At 39.2% G+C, this 14,971-nt stretch overlaps 1 protein-coding gene across 4 annotated transcripts in view; it reads left to right on the top strand.

Moving 5' to 3' along the window:
• The window catches only part of PAX3 (paired box 3), a 103,937-nt gene extending 90,909 nt beyond the window's left edge, over positions 1-13,028 (top strand). For all 4 annotated transcript variants that reach the window (XM_045029170.1, XM_045029171.1, XM_045029169.1 and 1 more), the window contains 2 exons: positions 10,761-11,007; positions 11,556-13,028. In XM_045029170.1, coding sequence (XP_044885105.1) covers positions 10,761-11,007; positions 11,556-11,590 — 282 coding nt within the window. In that variant the 3' untranslated portion in view covers positions 11,591-13,028. The remainder of the gene's footprint in view (positions 1-10,760; positions 11,008-11,555) is intronic.
• Positions 13,029-14,971: the final 1,943 nt, after the last annotated feature.

Here is a 14,971-nt window from a genome sequence, read left to right as displayed (position 1 = left end):
TCCTGCATAACGGTGATAACTCTATGCAGCTGAAAAGTTCAAAGGCATCGGAGTTGAAAAGAATGAATAGCAAAGGCAATGAAATAAACATTTTTGCCTAAAGGCAAAAGTTCATAAACCCTTTTTTGTAACAGTAAATGTAATTAAGTTTCATAGATTCCTATAGCACATAGTGGAATACAAAACTTTGTGGCTTTAAAACCTCAGTAGAAAAATACCAACATAAAAACAAATGGATGTACTTCCAACAAGACTTTAATGAATTTTGTTTTGAAGAATCCTAATTTCTAAATGCAATCTCCAACAAAAGGCATGACATTATATTAGTGGTTTCATTCTTTTAAATGACCAGATTCATAGTATGCAAGGCTTCCATAATTTAGACATAAAAATCTTTCCAGGGTTCCGAGTTAATCCATCAGAGGCAGTTTTCAACGTCATTTTCAATGTAAGTCAGTTCTAGCTATCAAGAAGTGTAATTTTTTTCCTTTCAAAAAGCTTTTATTCACTGTGATATGAAAGTTAAGTATTACATTGAAGAAGTCCTGTGACATTTTGGTAAAGTGAGATCATTACCAAAAGGAATTGGTGGGACAAGTTTTCACGCCCAATATCTTATTGTGACCATCCTGTAATCAAAAGGAGATCTTAAAACTGATAAAACAGACACAAATAGTTTCTGTGATCTCCAATTCTTGGAACCCAGCCCTGATTCAGCAGTCACAATTGTCTTCATATTATGAAAGTTGGTCTGTGCTCCTTAGCATTCCCCTGCCTTCCCCCATCCCAGTGTTTAGAACAGAGATTGGCAACATTTGGCATGCGGCCCACCAGGATAAGCATCCTGGTGGGCCGGGCCAGTTTGTTTACCTGCCATGTCTGCAGGTTTGGCCGATCGCGGCTCCCACTGGCTGCGGTTCGCCGCTCTAGGCCAATGGGGGCTGCGGGAAGCAGCGTGGGCCGAGGGATGTGCTGACCGCTGCTTCCCGCCATCTCCATTGGCCTAGGATGGCGAACAGTGGACAGTGGTCAGTGGGAGCCATGATTGGCCAAACCTGTGGATGCCATAGGTAAATAAACTGGTCCGGCCCACCAGGGTACCGGTACTTACCCTGGCGGGCCGCATGCCAAAGGTTGCCGATCCCTGGCTTAGAATTTCTAGCCCTGCTTTGCACCTTTACCATGGGCCATAGAGGGAAGTTGGTCAATAGAAAAGAGTGCTGATGTCATTTGTTCATCACTTGAACATGCTCAGTCACATCCATTCAAGTGGAGAGAGCTTTTGGAAGTTTATTGGCCTCAGTATGAAAATGTTTCAAGTTAAACAAATGCTGAAGAAGACCCTCAGACAGCATGGCAAAAAATGTTTAGACAGAGCTGGCCTTTGGGCCGTGTTAAACTCATGGCTCTGGGACCCCCAGATTTAGGAGAAGCTGAGCCCTCATGTTGTCATAAGTCAATCTCTGTCCCTTTTGCTAGCCAGAATCACCCTGAAGATATAAATTGCCCTAAACTAATTGCTGGAGTTGAAAGGAACAAGCAGCTGGGTTCCACTTCTGCAGCAGGAGGCTCCAAGGGATGCCAGACACACACTGGTAATAAATAAAATATCAGTTAAATTGGGGGGGTGTCCCAAATAATAATTTTGCCAATCCTCCCCCAAATCCTTGGTTCAACCCTTCACTGAGTTCTTTGCTCCTGGTGGACAGGAAATAATCATGTCTGGAGTGAGATGGCAATAAAAATTGTTTCTCAAGCCTGTCCAAAAATTCTAAAGCCAATTCTGCATTTAGGATTTGATCAAAGAAAAGGTAATGGGAAATTTCCCAGGGAGACACAAGCCCTAAGTTGGTAGAGCTGGGAGTGAGAAAAGGTTTTTAATGAGAAATCAAGAGCTTCTTTCCTTGCTGGGGGATTTTGACCCTACTGAATCTGTGAAGTGATGATGTCTACAACTATGACTATCTCCCTCTAGCAAGCACTATAGAAAAACTATATACAAAACACAGCTGAATTTATGGTGAATTATTTCAAGGAAGAAGAAAAAAATTACACTCTCCCTCTGGAGAGATCTTTTGTGGTAAATAGAGTCCAGTGATATATACAGCAAAGACTGGTATTAAGATTCACAGGACCTGATTCTCAGATGATGTAAAACACCATAGCTCCATTGACTTCAGTTTATACCAGTTGAGACTCTGGCCCACAGTTCTCTGAACTCATTTTATTTTGATGCAGGGTATTCCATTTCTATTTTTGCTCCTGAGCCTACTGACAATTAAGTTTCTGGTTTAGGACAAACATTGTAGTCAAATTGAGATCAAAGGGGGGAACATTACAAGAGGTGCTACGGTGCTATAGTTTTGTTATTGTTTGTTCATTTTCTCATTGTAGTAACAAACTTTAATCAGAAGCGTGCATGTGTCTGCATATTTTTTTGCGAGGAGGGTGAAAGGATGGAATGTCAGGATCCAATACACCTGGCTTCCTGTGCTAGTTACTCTCTGGAAAATAAGATAAAGGTTTATGTGTGCAAGTTTAAAACAAAGAGAGGAGTGGGAAGTCCTAACTGTCTTCCTAGCATTCAGCACTTTCAGAACAAAGGGATGGTCTGCAGATCTCATCAGGGTGATTGAGTATTGGTCTGCTAAGTCTGTTTTACCCATTATTACCTGGCTGTGGTGAGAAATCCTCTGTGTTATAGACTTACAAAGGGTTGATCTTTATAGAAACAAGGCAGTGATTAATAGTGCAGGGAATTGGTGTTAAGTATTGTCCTTGTTTGCATTTTACAAAAAAAAAAAAATCCATCTCTGCCAGTGGAGCTTTTTAAGTATAATGTCAGAATTGAGATTATTAGTGTGTAATGTATGTAAATTGCATATTTTGTGTTGGCTATGCCTATTATGCAGCTTCTTGGTTTTCATGCATATATTTATTGGAATATTGTAGTTCCCTTTCAAATTAAATTTCAATTGCTCAGTGCATTTTCTTTTGACAAACATTTGTTAATCCTGAAATTTATTAGGGAGTAGCATGTGTACAGAACTCAAGACGTTTTCTGATTTGGCATGTCATTTTCAGATCATGGCATTAACAATTACCTCAGATTCTTCAGATGTAAGGCAATGACTTTTTGTCAAAACATGTTTCTTTCAATTGAAGGTGTATGGTCTTACTACAGATCTGATTATTACAAAGATAGGATTTCATCATTTTAATTTTTTTTATATAAGTTGAGGAAAAAAATCTCTCTCAGTGTGGCATGGGAATCCCTTGACCTTTTTTTGTTCTCTTTATGAATGTAAAGGCAGTAAAGTTTACCTACATCCATGTGGTTCAGGCAGTTCCCATTTCTAAAGAGTGCTATTTCAGAATCTATTTGGGCTCAGATCCAGACACAAGAATATTTTTATTGTTGTTGTTCATCAGGCCACTCCTTTTCAACATTTACAAATCATAGGTTACAAAGCCTTAAATATCCACTGTTAAAAGAAAAACATCAAGGAGTCTGATGGCACCTTAAAGACTAACAGATTTATTTGGGCATAAGTTTTCGTGGGTAAAAAACCTCTCCTCTTCAGTTGCATCTGAAGAAGTGAGGTTTTTTTTACACACGAAAGCTTATGCCCAAATAAATCTGTTAGTCTTTAAGGTGGCACCAGACTCTTTGTTGTTTTTGTGGATACAGACTAACACAGCTACCTTCTGATACTTGACACTGTTAAAAGCTTTAACCACTAAGAACCAGAAGAGCAGGTGGTTGTAACCTGTTTCCTGATGGATATATTTTTCACCCCATCCACCCTAGAAAACCACTAAACCCTCACTTCGCAAAAGTGGGTCACACTAATAGAATTGGAGACTGTATGTGGTGTCCTTTCACGGTGGTAAATGCATTGGTTGTGTTAGTTGCACAGTTGCATCAGAGGGCACAGTGCCCTCCAGCATACTTATCAGTTCTCACACTTTAACTGGCACTCAACAATATTCTGAAGTAAAACTACAACCTTTCCCTTGAACAGCATTGAACATTAGAGCTGTTTCACAGCTTCTTCTTGGAATGTCCAAACATTTCATTGTCTAAACCAAAGAATTATTCGGTAACCCTTTCAATGAGGCATGGTGCTCTCTTGGATGACTGTGTTCTGTATGAGTGCACTTGGTTTTTATCAGCTCAAGACATGTCAGCTATTGAATTAGGGCAGTGTTTCCCAAACTTGGGATGCCGCTTGTGTAGGGAAAGCCCCTGGTGGGCCGGGCCGGTTTATTTACCTGCCCCATCCACAGGTCTGGCCGATTGCGGCTCCCACTGGCTGCAGTTCGCTGCTCCAGGCCAATGAGAGCTGCTGGAAGCGGCGGCCAGTACGTCCCTCGGCCTGTGCCGCTTCCAGCAGCCCCCATTGGCCTGGAGCAGCGAACCGCGGCCAGTGGAGCCACGACTGGCCAGACCTGCGGATGCGGCAGGTAAACAAACCGGCCAGCCCACCAGGGGCTTTCCCTACGCAAGCGGCTCCCAAGTTTGGGAAACACTGAATTAGGGCCTTTCAGTTAGAAGAAAGATGCACTGATGATGCTTTATTAAATTCTGTTTTTATAGGAAAAGTCAAGAACAAATAGTTGAAAACTGACATTGTCTCATTAAAATGAAATGAATAAGAACAGTGGATTCCTTTACTATGCATAATTGCTGTAATAAAATTGTTCTACATCTGATTGCCCACAGAAATACATTGTTTTGTGTTGGATCAGTCTAGGAGAGCCTATACCAATCAAAAGCTCATGATGTGGGTCAAAAGTGGTCTTCGTTTCGAGCATTATTCAACTGGTGACCAACTGGTATGAACCAGAAGTCCTGGATTTCTTAACTAGGGAGGCAGTTTGTTCACATTGTGTAATTTGTCTGAGCATGAGTTGCCTGAGAAAACCCATAGATGTAAATAATGATGTTAATCACATGGGGTTTTATGTTGATTTCATCATTCCGTTTCCTTAGTTTGATGGAAACAATTGGAATTTTGTGGTCTCATAATTACTATCAGACAAGCATAACATTGGCTTAATTTTTAAAAAATGCTTACTGACTTTGGATGCTTTCATTTGTGGATGCCTAACTTAAGATACCTTGAAGAGGACCTGATTGTCAGAGGGCAGGTGCTCATCACTTCTGAAAATTAGGTCTCTTGAAAGTGTCATGAGCTGACACCTGTAAATTGAAGTCCCCAAAATCACTGGTCATGTCCGAAAATTTAAGTCAGCATTATTTTTGTGTCTCAGTAACCATGAGATAATCAAATTGTAGAAAAGGTACTACAACAAAATATACCGACACTGAAATGTAGAAGTAAGACGTGACTTAATCACATTCATTTCTTGAATTTGACAATTTTCACCATGTGACAGGTCCTCAAACAATATTATATAAGATTCATTTTTGGTTGTAAACATTCCTACAACTCATCACTCACTTTATTTGGGCCATAGAGTAAGAGATTATTCACCTCCGAACAGGGGCGGCTCTAGCCATTTCGCCGCCCCAAGCACGGCGGCACGCCGCGGGGGGCGCTCTGCCGGAGCCGCGGGACCAGTGGACCCTCCGCTGGCACGTCTGCGGGAGGTCCACCGGAGCCGCCTGCCGCCCTCGCGGCACTGGCAGAGCGCCCCCCATGGCATGCCGCCCCAAGCAGGCGCTTGGTGTGCTGGGGCCTGGAGCCGCCCCTGCCTCCAAAGCTTCTGATACTCTTAATCTCTACAGTTTAAAACACTCATCATTTTCTGTGTGCTAAACTTATCTCTGTCATACAATGGGCTGAAATTTTTTGCACAAAAGGATTTTCAGATGAAAAATAGATTACCCACCACAAAACAGGACTTTGCACAAAAAATTGTCAACATCTTCAAACTTTTCTGATTTTCAGTAATTATTGTGGAATATTTTAATCAATAATTTAATTAAATTGTATCAAAATATTACTGAACATTTTTGTTTACCAAGAACATGGTTTTCTGTAAATGAAATGTTTGATAATTTTAAACAATTTCAATAAAAAATTCTATTAAAAACTGTTTAAAATGTCATGAAAACTTTTGCAACTTCTTCTCCCACCCAAAAAAACTCCAACAACTAGAAAATAGTTCTGTTTTGAATTCTGTGAAAAAAGAAACAATTTTAATATTTCCCACAAAACGTATTCCTCTCCTTTCTCCTCCCATGATACCTGCCATTTAGTGTAGACTCTGTCTCATATATGTGTCTGGCTGAAAGTGATCATGATCAACCAAAACAAATTTGATCCAAATTTCACATTCAGATTTTTTAAATGTTAACTTAGTTCTTTGATGCATTAAAAATCTCCTTCTTTAAAATGTGCTCTTTTTTGATGTGATATTTTGATTCTCAGAGATTTTCTGCAGTGAAGAGTTAACAGCAGGTAATGTCATTCATCTTAGAAGCAGTTTGAAATTTTCTGTGTTAGTGATGAATGAGGGTATCTGACCCACATCTGTTTTACATTAGAATGGAACATTGCCCTGACATCGTTAGGAGCATTTGTCAAGATTCCCTGGACAGAGCTTCTGTAAATTACATGCTGCAAATGTGTCAGGGTCAGATAAGAGGATATCATTAACTCCACTAAAGTTTACTCATGATTCTGTCAGCTCAACTTAATACGTTAACTGCTAACAATTTTCCTTGAGCTGTTTCATTAAATCTATCGTTTAGAGAAGGGTGGAAAAAAAATGTATCACTGTACCCAAGAATATTACTCATGTTCTTTTCTCATAAATCATATTAATTGCAGGTATGGTCACAAAGCATATTAAATGCAGGCATGCGTAAATGAATTAAAACACATGAGAATTTTATTATGTCTATGGTGGGTCCAACCTACTAGAATACCAACTCCATTAACTGGCATAATGTTTCATTTAAATGGAATAAGCTTTATCACAGTTTAATGGGCTTTATTTTGTTGATAATAGATACATTTTATGTAATAGTTGATAATGGACCCAGTGTTGCCTACATACTTTTAAGGCTTTTATCAGCCACTTCTACTTATAGATACTGAGGCATGACCTCAACTGGTGTGAATCTCTGTTGACTTCAGTGGAACTACGTTCAATCCCACAGCTGAGAATTTGTTGTAAAAAGTGGAGAGGTTTTTTTGTGTTTTATTTGTTTTGTTTTTTGTTTTTGTTTTGAGGAAGGGGGTGGAAATTGCTCAATAAAATGTTTCTGTCTATTGTCCTTGTTGCAGTTCACTCTATTTATTAGAAGGAAATTTTGTCTGGAAAGAAGAATGAATTGAGAGATACATAATCTTAGAATATAATTGTCGACAAACTATGAATTATTGTATTTTGTTATATTAACCAAAAGGCTGTGTATTAGTTCAAGGATACTCCCTGTATTCCTTATCAAGCCAAACTTGAAATCACATGCCACATAGCAAACACTTGTTTTTTAGTGTTCTACTTTAATCATGAACAATAAGCAGCATGTGGCCAAAACCTTAAGACTTGATTTTTGACCTCATTAAAATTCAGCATGAATAAGAACTGCAGCATTTGGCTCTAAAGACACAGGGCCTGAGCCAACACTCGTTTCAGTCAATGTGAATCGTTTTATTGATTGTAATGGGAGCTGAATCATGCCCATAATGAATATGTAAATAATTTGGTTTTACACATTCAGGGCCAGACCCATTGTTGGAATAAATCTGTGTAGCTCCATTTACCCTGGAGGGTGGGGGAGGACAGGCGGGGCTCTGCTGGTTTATATCAGTGGAGGTTCTCACCTTCAGCGTCCAGACCTGGAAGTAATAGAGTGCGTCATGTGAGGTGCTGAGCACCATCTACTCCATGGAGGGCAGTAGAAGTCGCAGCTTGCAGGATTGGACCTTTAATGGCTTTCTAATTGATTAGGTGAAAGTCATTCATGCCCTTCCTGTAACTCCTCGCATGGGTGATAAGGTCATGACACATACCATGAGAGAGACTTCTGCCTTTAGGCTACTTCCCTTATGGCTTTCAAACAGACATGACTAAAAATCTAATTATTTAGATGCTAATCAACTGCAGGATGATTCCTAAGACTTCTGAAGAAGACATTTCTGAGAAGACAATTACTGTTCAAAATCAAATGTTTCAGCCTTGAAGACATAGTGCTGTCACTGTTGTCAAGATGGTTAAAGGCATCTGATTTATTAGGTGCATCTGCACTTGATTAGAGATGACTGACAACTTGAGTTAATCTATGGTAAATTTGGAATGAGATCCCATCTAATTCCAGTACATTTCAACTTTCAGTGGCTACATGGCTGCCAAAAGAGTAAATCTTCTAAAGGTGGGCCTGAACTAAAACACCAGATACAAGCACACCTGACGTTCAGAATCTGGTCCAAATCCCCATTTAAAGCCGGCTCCCTAGCGCTATAATGGGTCACACCAAAACCCTGGATAAAAACACTCCCAAACTTTGGGTTGTTCATAATTTGCATCTAGGTCCAAATGTATCTTGGGCCCCTTTCTATTGAGAACAGAAGTAGAAAAAGTCAGAACTACTTTAAGAAGTAGTTTAAGGTGATGGGCATAAACATGTTCACCCAAACAGCCCTAAAGTTCCTCACTCAGGCAGCCAGCACATCCCTCGGCCCACGTCGCTTCCCGCAGCCCCCATTGGCCTGGAGTGGCGAACTGCGGCCAGTGGGAGCTGCAATCAGCCGAACCTGCTGACGCTGCAGGTAAACTAACCGTCCCAGCAGATTTCCTTGGCGGGCCATGTGCAAGAAGTTGCCGATCCCTGGGCTACACTACATTTGCTATTGCACCACAGCTTTGGTGGTAGCTATGTTGATAGGAGAATTCTTCCATCCACGTTGCTGCATCTATATTGCGGGTTAGGTCATCCTAATCCCATCATGCAGAGCAGAAATTTTTCACAGCCCTGAGCAACATAGCTAGGTTGGTCTAATTTTTAAGTGTAGATTAGGCCTAAATGTGCTAGCAGAAGGGAGTAGTTCTCAGAGCTGTGCTTGTCTTTACCATATGATGTGAAAATACAGAAGTCCTTTGAAAAGAAACATACATCAAGCTATAGTACAAGGAAGAGATGTGCAGAAATAAGGGATTTAGCAGCACAAGTACAATTAATTTGTGCTCCTAAATCACTTAGGTGCTCTTGAAAAATCTCTCCCTGAACTTCCATAGGAAATTCCAGCCAGAGGATTGAATTTTTAGATACAAGTACATGTTTTCAAGCAATCTAAAGTCTTTTTTTTTTTTAACTGATCTTGACTTTCTGGTTAATTTCTTAACTACATTTATCTATAAGACATTACAAGAGTCATTGAAGGCTTGAAGCCAAGCTAGAAAGAGAAACACTACTGTTGTTCTTGAGGAGTGAATTGGCTAGGGAGTCTGTGGCATGACTCTGACAACAGCAAGCACTGTAACCTTTTTCTTCTATCAGAGGGGTAGCCGTGTTAGTCTGTAGCCACAAAAAAAACAAGGAGTCCGGTGGCACCTTAAAGACTAACAGATTTATTTGGGCATAAGCTTTCATGGGTCAAAAACCCACGTCTAGTATTCTTTACAGACAAGCACATGCTTCATACCAGCAGCACATGACTTACGTGCGCTCTGCCCCTAGCCAGTAGACAAACATTTTTTTGGGTGCTAGGATCTTTCTCTGGCTCTGCATTTGGAGGGCTGCCTGTAGTATGTAGCGAACACATTGAACTGAAGTTAGTTTTTGAAGCTGAACAAATGTTAAGTAATAAGTTTTTGGGGGCTCATTTGTTTTGTGGTGTCTTTGTTTGTACAGCACCTACACAGCGGGGTCCTGGTCCAGACCTGGGGCTTTGAGGCAAATATAAATAACAATTAACTATTTTGCCCCATTGTTCAGTCAGCCCTAGAGTTTAGTTCCTGTTGGGAACTTTTCACCAACATAATTACAGATGATTTCCCCCACTCTTCTAAAGCAAAAATAAATATTTGATGAAAACAAGTTTACAATGACGTCATGGGGGGGAAAAAGAAGAAAAAATAATGTAGATAAAGAGATGATATCTAGGGAAAAAACGGCCCCATTAGAAAAGAGGAGCTGTTTATATGGTCAAGTTGACTAGAGCAGTCAGTGGGGCTCGATTTCATGTACTACCCCATTTCAAAGCTCCTATGTTATGGTTTAAGAGCCTCAACATGGGAACCTAAGATATCCCTAATTAATTATGCATTTTTAAATTGGCCATATAAATACCTCACTCTTTTCTAATGTGGCTACTTTTACAGTTATTTCTGTTCTGCCTGCACTGTTCTTTATCAAGAATACACAATGGCTTGGGTTGGAGAATAAAGCAGGATGAAGATTTTGTGTTTGGGGAACAGCATCATAAGAAAACTTGGACTGTGACCGATGATCTATTTTCTCTTTTTTCTTTTTTATCATCATCATCCATAGGAATTCCAGCTGTGACACGTGATCAGACATTTTAAGAGCATAAAAGGTGGTTTGTTTGTTTTTTGTCCCACCTATATGCTTGTACATTATTTTTCTGGAATGCCAGCCATAAGTTACTATTTAGATGCATGCTGTAACTCTTTGAATTAGGAACCTGAAGTGCAGATTAAATACCAAGTAATAGATATCATGGGAAATTAAATAACAGACACTAGTTGTTCTTGCAGCTCTATATGAAATATAGTTCTTCATGCATTTTAACCTTTATTTGTTACTATACGTTTTATTTTAGGTAATGGGCCTCCTGACTAACCATGGTGGTGTACCTCACCAGCCTCAAACTGATTATGCCCTCTCACCCTTAACTGGGGGCCTAGAACCAACCACTACTGTATCAGCCAGCTGCAGTCAGAGATTAGATCATATGAAAAGTTTAGATAGCCTGCCTACATCACAGTCCTACTGCCCACCAACTTACAGCACCACCGGTTACAGTATGGACCCTGTCACAGGATACCAGTATGGACAATATGGACAAAGTGAGTACCAGGTGGCTATTTATGTTGTGCAATGACTGGGTCATATCTTTAGTAAGGTAACTATCTAGCTACAGTATATTTTTCTTCTTGTAACAAAGGAAATGGGGAGGATTGATTCTAACCTATGACTTTTTCTTTTCTTCATAATAGAACTATGTTTGCTGCTAAGATAACTGATTGTTCAAGCAAGATTTCTGCTGCATAATTATTTTCTTAAGTGATGTCAACAACATCTTGATGTTATTAATTGTTGAGACATGAAACCTGATTGCCATTAGGTAAAACATAAGGGTTGTCCAAAATGAAATAACCACTGGCATTCCAGTATTAGAAACACATGTTTTTAATGAGGTCAGCTCAAGAATCATTATAGTATATAATCCCAGATACATGGAGTTTTGTCAAACTTGTCCTAGGAATAAAAATATTAGTCCCTTTCCTTTGATATATTTGTATTAAATATGACAATGTCAACCTGTAGTTGACATTGCCCCTTACTGTGAGGTTGTCACAGCATGACTTAAAGAACTTCTTTTACTTTCTTACAGGTGCCTTTCATTATCTGAAGCCAGATATTGCATAAATGAACTGTCCACTTCAAGTTAAAGCTTGTCTTGTTTCTGGTCTCACTCCAGTGCTTGGATGGGAGGGATCTTCTCACCAAAATGCAACCCAAGCTGGGGCAATCACAACAGAGATACAGGATCATTCTGTTCTTTTCTCCCGTCATTGCTTTCGATAGACATTTGGACATGTTGGACGTAACAGTTCAGAAGACAAAGACCAAGAGCAATAAAAAAATAAACAAATAAACAAATACAACACAGTTCAGCGTGGGCAGGTATAAAAAATGCTGAAGAATTTAAAATCACTGACTGACAAAGCATTCCATTTTTACATTGCTGAAAAAGCATGCATTGATTTGGACAAACAAAATATTCTAAAACTTAACAGTTGAGCTCTGCAAACTCAGACTCTTGACATCCGATGCTGACTTTATTCTAACGTTAAAACTGCTCAGTTTCTGAAGCATGAGCAGGAGAACATTTTGCTTTTACACACTGGAAATTGACATCAAGAAGAAATGTCATGGTCTGTAGGAAGCTAGGATAGATGTAAAAGACTTCCAGAACAAGTTAATGGTTATCTTATCATTCTTTTGTAATCATATTGTCAAGAAATGTCACATACAAGTTTTGCTTTACAATGAACAAGATATTGTGTAACATGAAGAAATTTTTTTGCAATTTGTGCGTGTGAAGTTTTCCTAATCCATGTTACGTTCTGAAACAAACAAGGAAAAGGAAACAACAACAACAACAACAAAACAAAGTGACTTTGATTTCCACAACTGTCTAACAATGTGCAATACTGTGTACCTCACACAAGCTTTGGGATTGTCCAAAGTGATATAGATAGAACTATATTTTTGCAGGTACTTTTATTTTTGCAGTACATATTTCATTATGATAAAATGCAGAAGTGGTGCAGTCCGCAGTACAACAGAATCTGGCTCACGAGTCATGACCATTTTCAGGAAACAATACATTTGAAATGATTACGTTTACATTCTCTTTTAGTGATGTACAGGACATGAACAGAGATGTCCCTGTATCTGACATGTACTTTTAAATTATACAGTGATAGCTAATATAGAAAAAAAAATAATAGAAACCGAGGTTTACATAAGTTTGTGTTGTGACATTTTAGAATGTCAATAAATTTGTGTTTTGAAATGTTAAGAGGAACAGGAAGATGGAAGGCAGTGTTATTTATTTCTCTTTATTCTTGGAACAATGAATGAGGTAGGACACATACATTCCTTTTAGCATTAAGGACTATGAAGTAGTGAGATAGTGAGACTAGGTGTAGTACAGAGATTAGTTCACACATTGATCTTAAAAGGTGATGGAACAAAAGAAATATTATCTTTGTGTTGCAGCCTCTACCAACAACACATGTGTTGTAAAAAAATGTCTTTCATGTAAAAAGTGCAGTAAATATTTACTATTTATAATGAATAAACAGTTATGAAGACTTGCAAAGCACTGATTATTTTGTCCTAAACTGTGTTATTGTGCTAAATATATTGAAACAATTTAACCTGGCTATCACAAAGGAGGGGGAGGGGGAACATGTTATCTTCAATTCAAACTGTTTTTATTATATAAGCACTCCGCACACATTTAAGACAGGGCTGTCCATAGGCTGCCTATGAGCCCCGCGGGCTGTTTGAATGACTCATTACTACACTATGCGTTTTCATGTGGCATTCTGCAAAGTATGTATCCCATACTGCAGCAGGAAAGCATTGTGCTTTTGCCAGACCCGCATAAGGAGAGACAGAGGTGAGTCTGTGCCCGGGGAGGGGGGGGAAGGGATGTAGTGTGGGGGTTTGGGTTCAGTGTGGTGCAAAGGGTAGGGTGAGGGTTCAGGTTTGGGGTAGGGGAGCAGCTCTCTTGGGATGGTTTCACAAAATGCAGAGTCTCAATTTGTAATAGTTTTGCTGTCTGCGTGCTAAAACATTTGTTCTCCGAGAGAAGAATCAATAATTCTAATTCAGTATTACACACAAGTAGATTGTAAATGCAGATTTTTTAATTGACATTTCAAATGTATGATTTTCTTATTAATTTATTAAAAGGATTGGTTAATAAATAGAATTGAATTTTGGAAAAATGAATTTTTTACACTTCATTCAAAAAATTTCAAATTATTTAATGACTTTTTAAAAATAGTATAGTTGGGGAAGTTCTCCCACTTTTCCATACTTTTTTTTTCTTTGTCTTTTATTTCACTGGAAGGTGGGGGGAATTGTAAAATAAATTGAAAAAAACTCTGGTTATTCTATATGCAAGTGGGAAACAGTGGGTGTAATTACATTCTTTTGTCTTACTATATGCTACCATTGCACATCATAGGATCATTGGGCTGGAAGGGACCTCAAGTGGTCTAGTTCAGCCCCTTGCACTCAAGGCAGGACTAATTATTATCTGGACCATCCCAGACAGGTATTTGTCTAACTTGCTCTTAAAAATCTCCAATGACGGAGATTCCACAACCTTCCTAGGCAATTTATTCCAGTGCTTAACCGCCCTGACAGTTAAGAAGTTTTTCCTAATGTTCAACCTAAATCGCCCTTGCTGTAATTTAAGCCCATTGCTTCTTGTCCTATCCTCAGAGGTTAAAGAGAACAATTTTTCTCCCTCCTCCTTGTCACAACCTTTTATGTACTTGAAAACTGTTATCATGTCCCCTCTCAGTCTTCTCTTCTCCAGACCAAGCAACCCCAGTTTTTTCAACCTTCCCTCATAGGTCATATTTTCTAGACCTTTAATCATTTTTATTGCTCTTCTCTGGACTTTCTCCAATTTTTCCATATTCTTCCTGAAATGTGGTGCCCAGAACTGGACACAATACTCCTGTTGAGGCCTTATCAGCACAGAGTAGAGTGGAAGAATTACTTCTTGTTTCTTGCTTACAACACTCCTGCTAATACATCCCAGAATGATGTTTGCTGCTTTTTTTTTTTTTTTTTTTTTTAAGCAGTTTGACTCATATTTAGCTGGTGATCCACAATGACCCCCAGATCCCTTTCCACAGTACTCCTTCCTAGGAAGTCATTTCCCAGTTTGTATGTGTGCAACTGATTGTTCCTTCCTAAGTGGAGTACTTTGCATTTGTCCTAGTTGAATTTCATCCTATTTACTTCAGACCGTTTCTCCAGGTTGTCCAGAGCATTCTGAATTTTAATCCTATCCTCCAAAGCACTTGCAACTCCTCCCAGCTTGATAGCATCCACAAACTTTATAAGTGTACTCTCTATGCCATTATCTAAATCATTGATGAAGATATTGAACAGAACCTGACCCAGAACTGATCCTTGCAGGACCCCACCTGACATGCCCTTCCAGCATGACTGTGAACCACGGATAACTATTATCTGGGAATGTTTTTTCAACCA

Source organism: Mauremys mutica, chromosome 9 (assembly GCF_020497125.1).
Source record: "Mauremys mutica isolate MM-2020 ecotype Southern chromosome 9, ASM2049712v1, whole genome shotgun sequence".
NCBI classification, from domain to species: domain Eukaryota; kingdom Metazoa; phylum Chordata; order Testudines; family Geoemydidae; genus Mauremys; species Mauremys mutica.
This window is presented reverse-complemented; position numbering and strand designations above follow the sequence as displayed.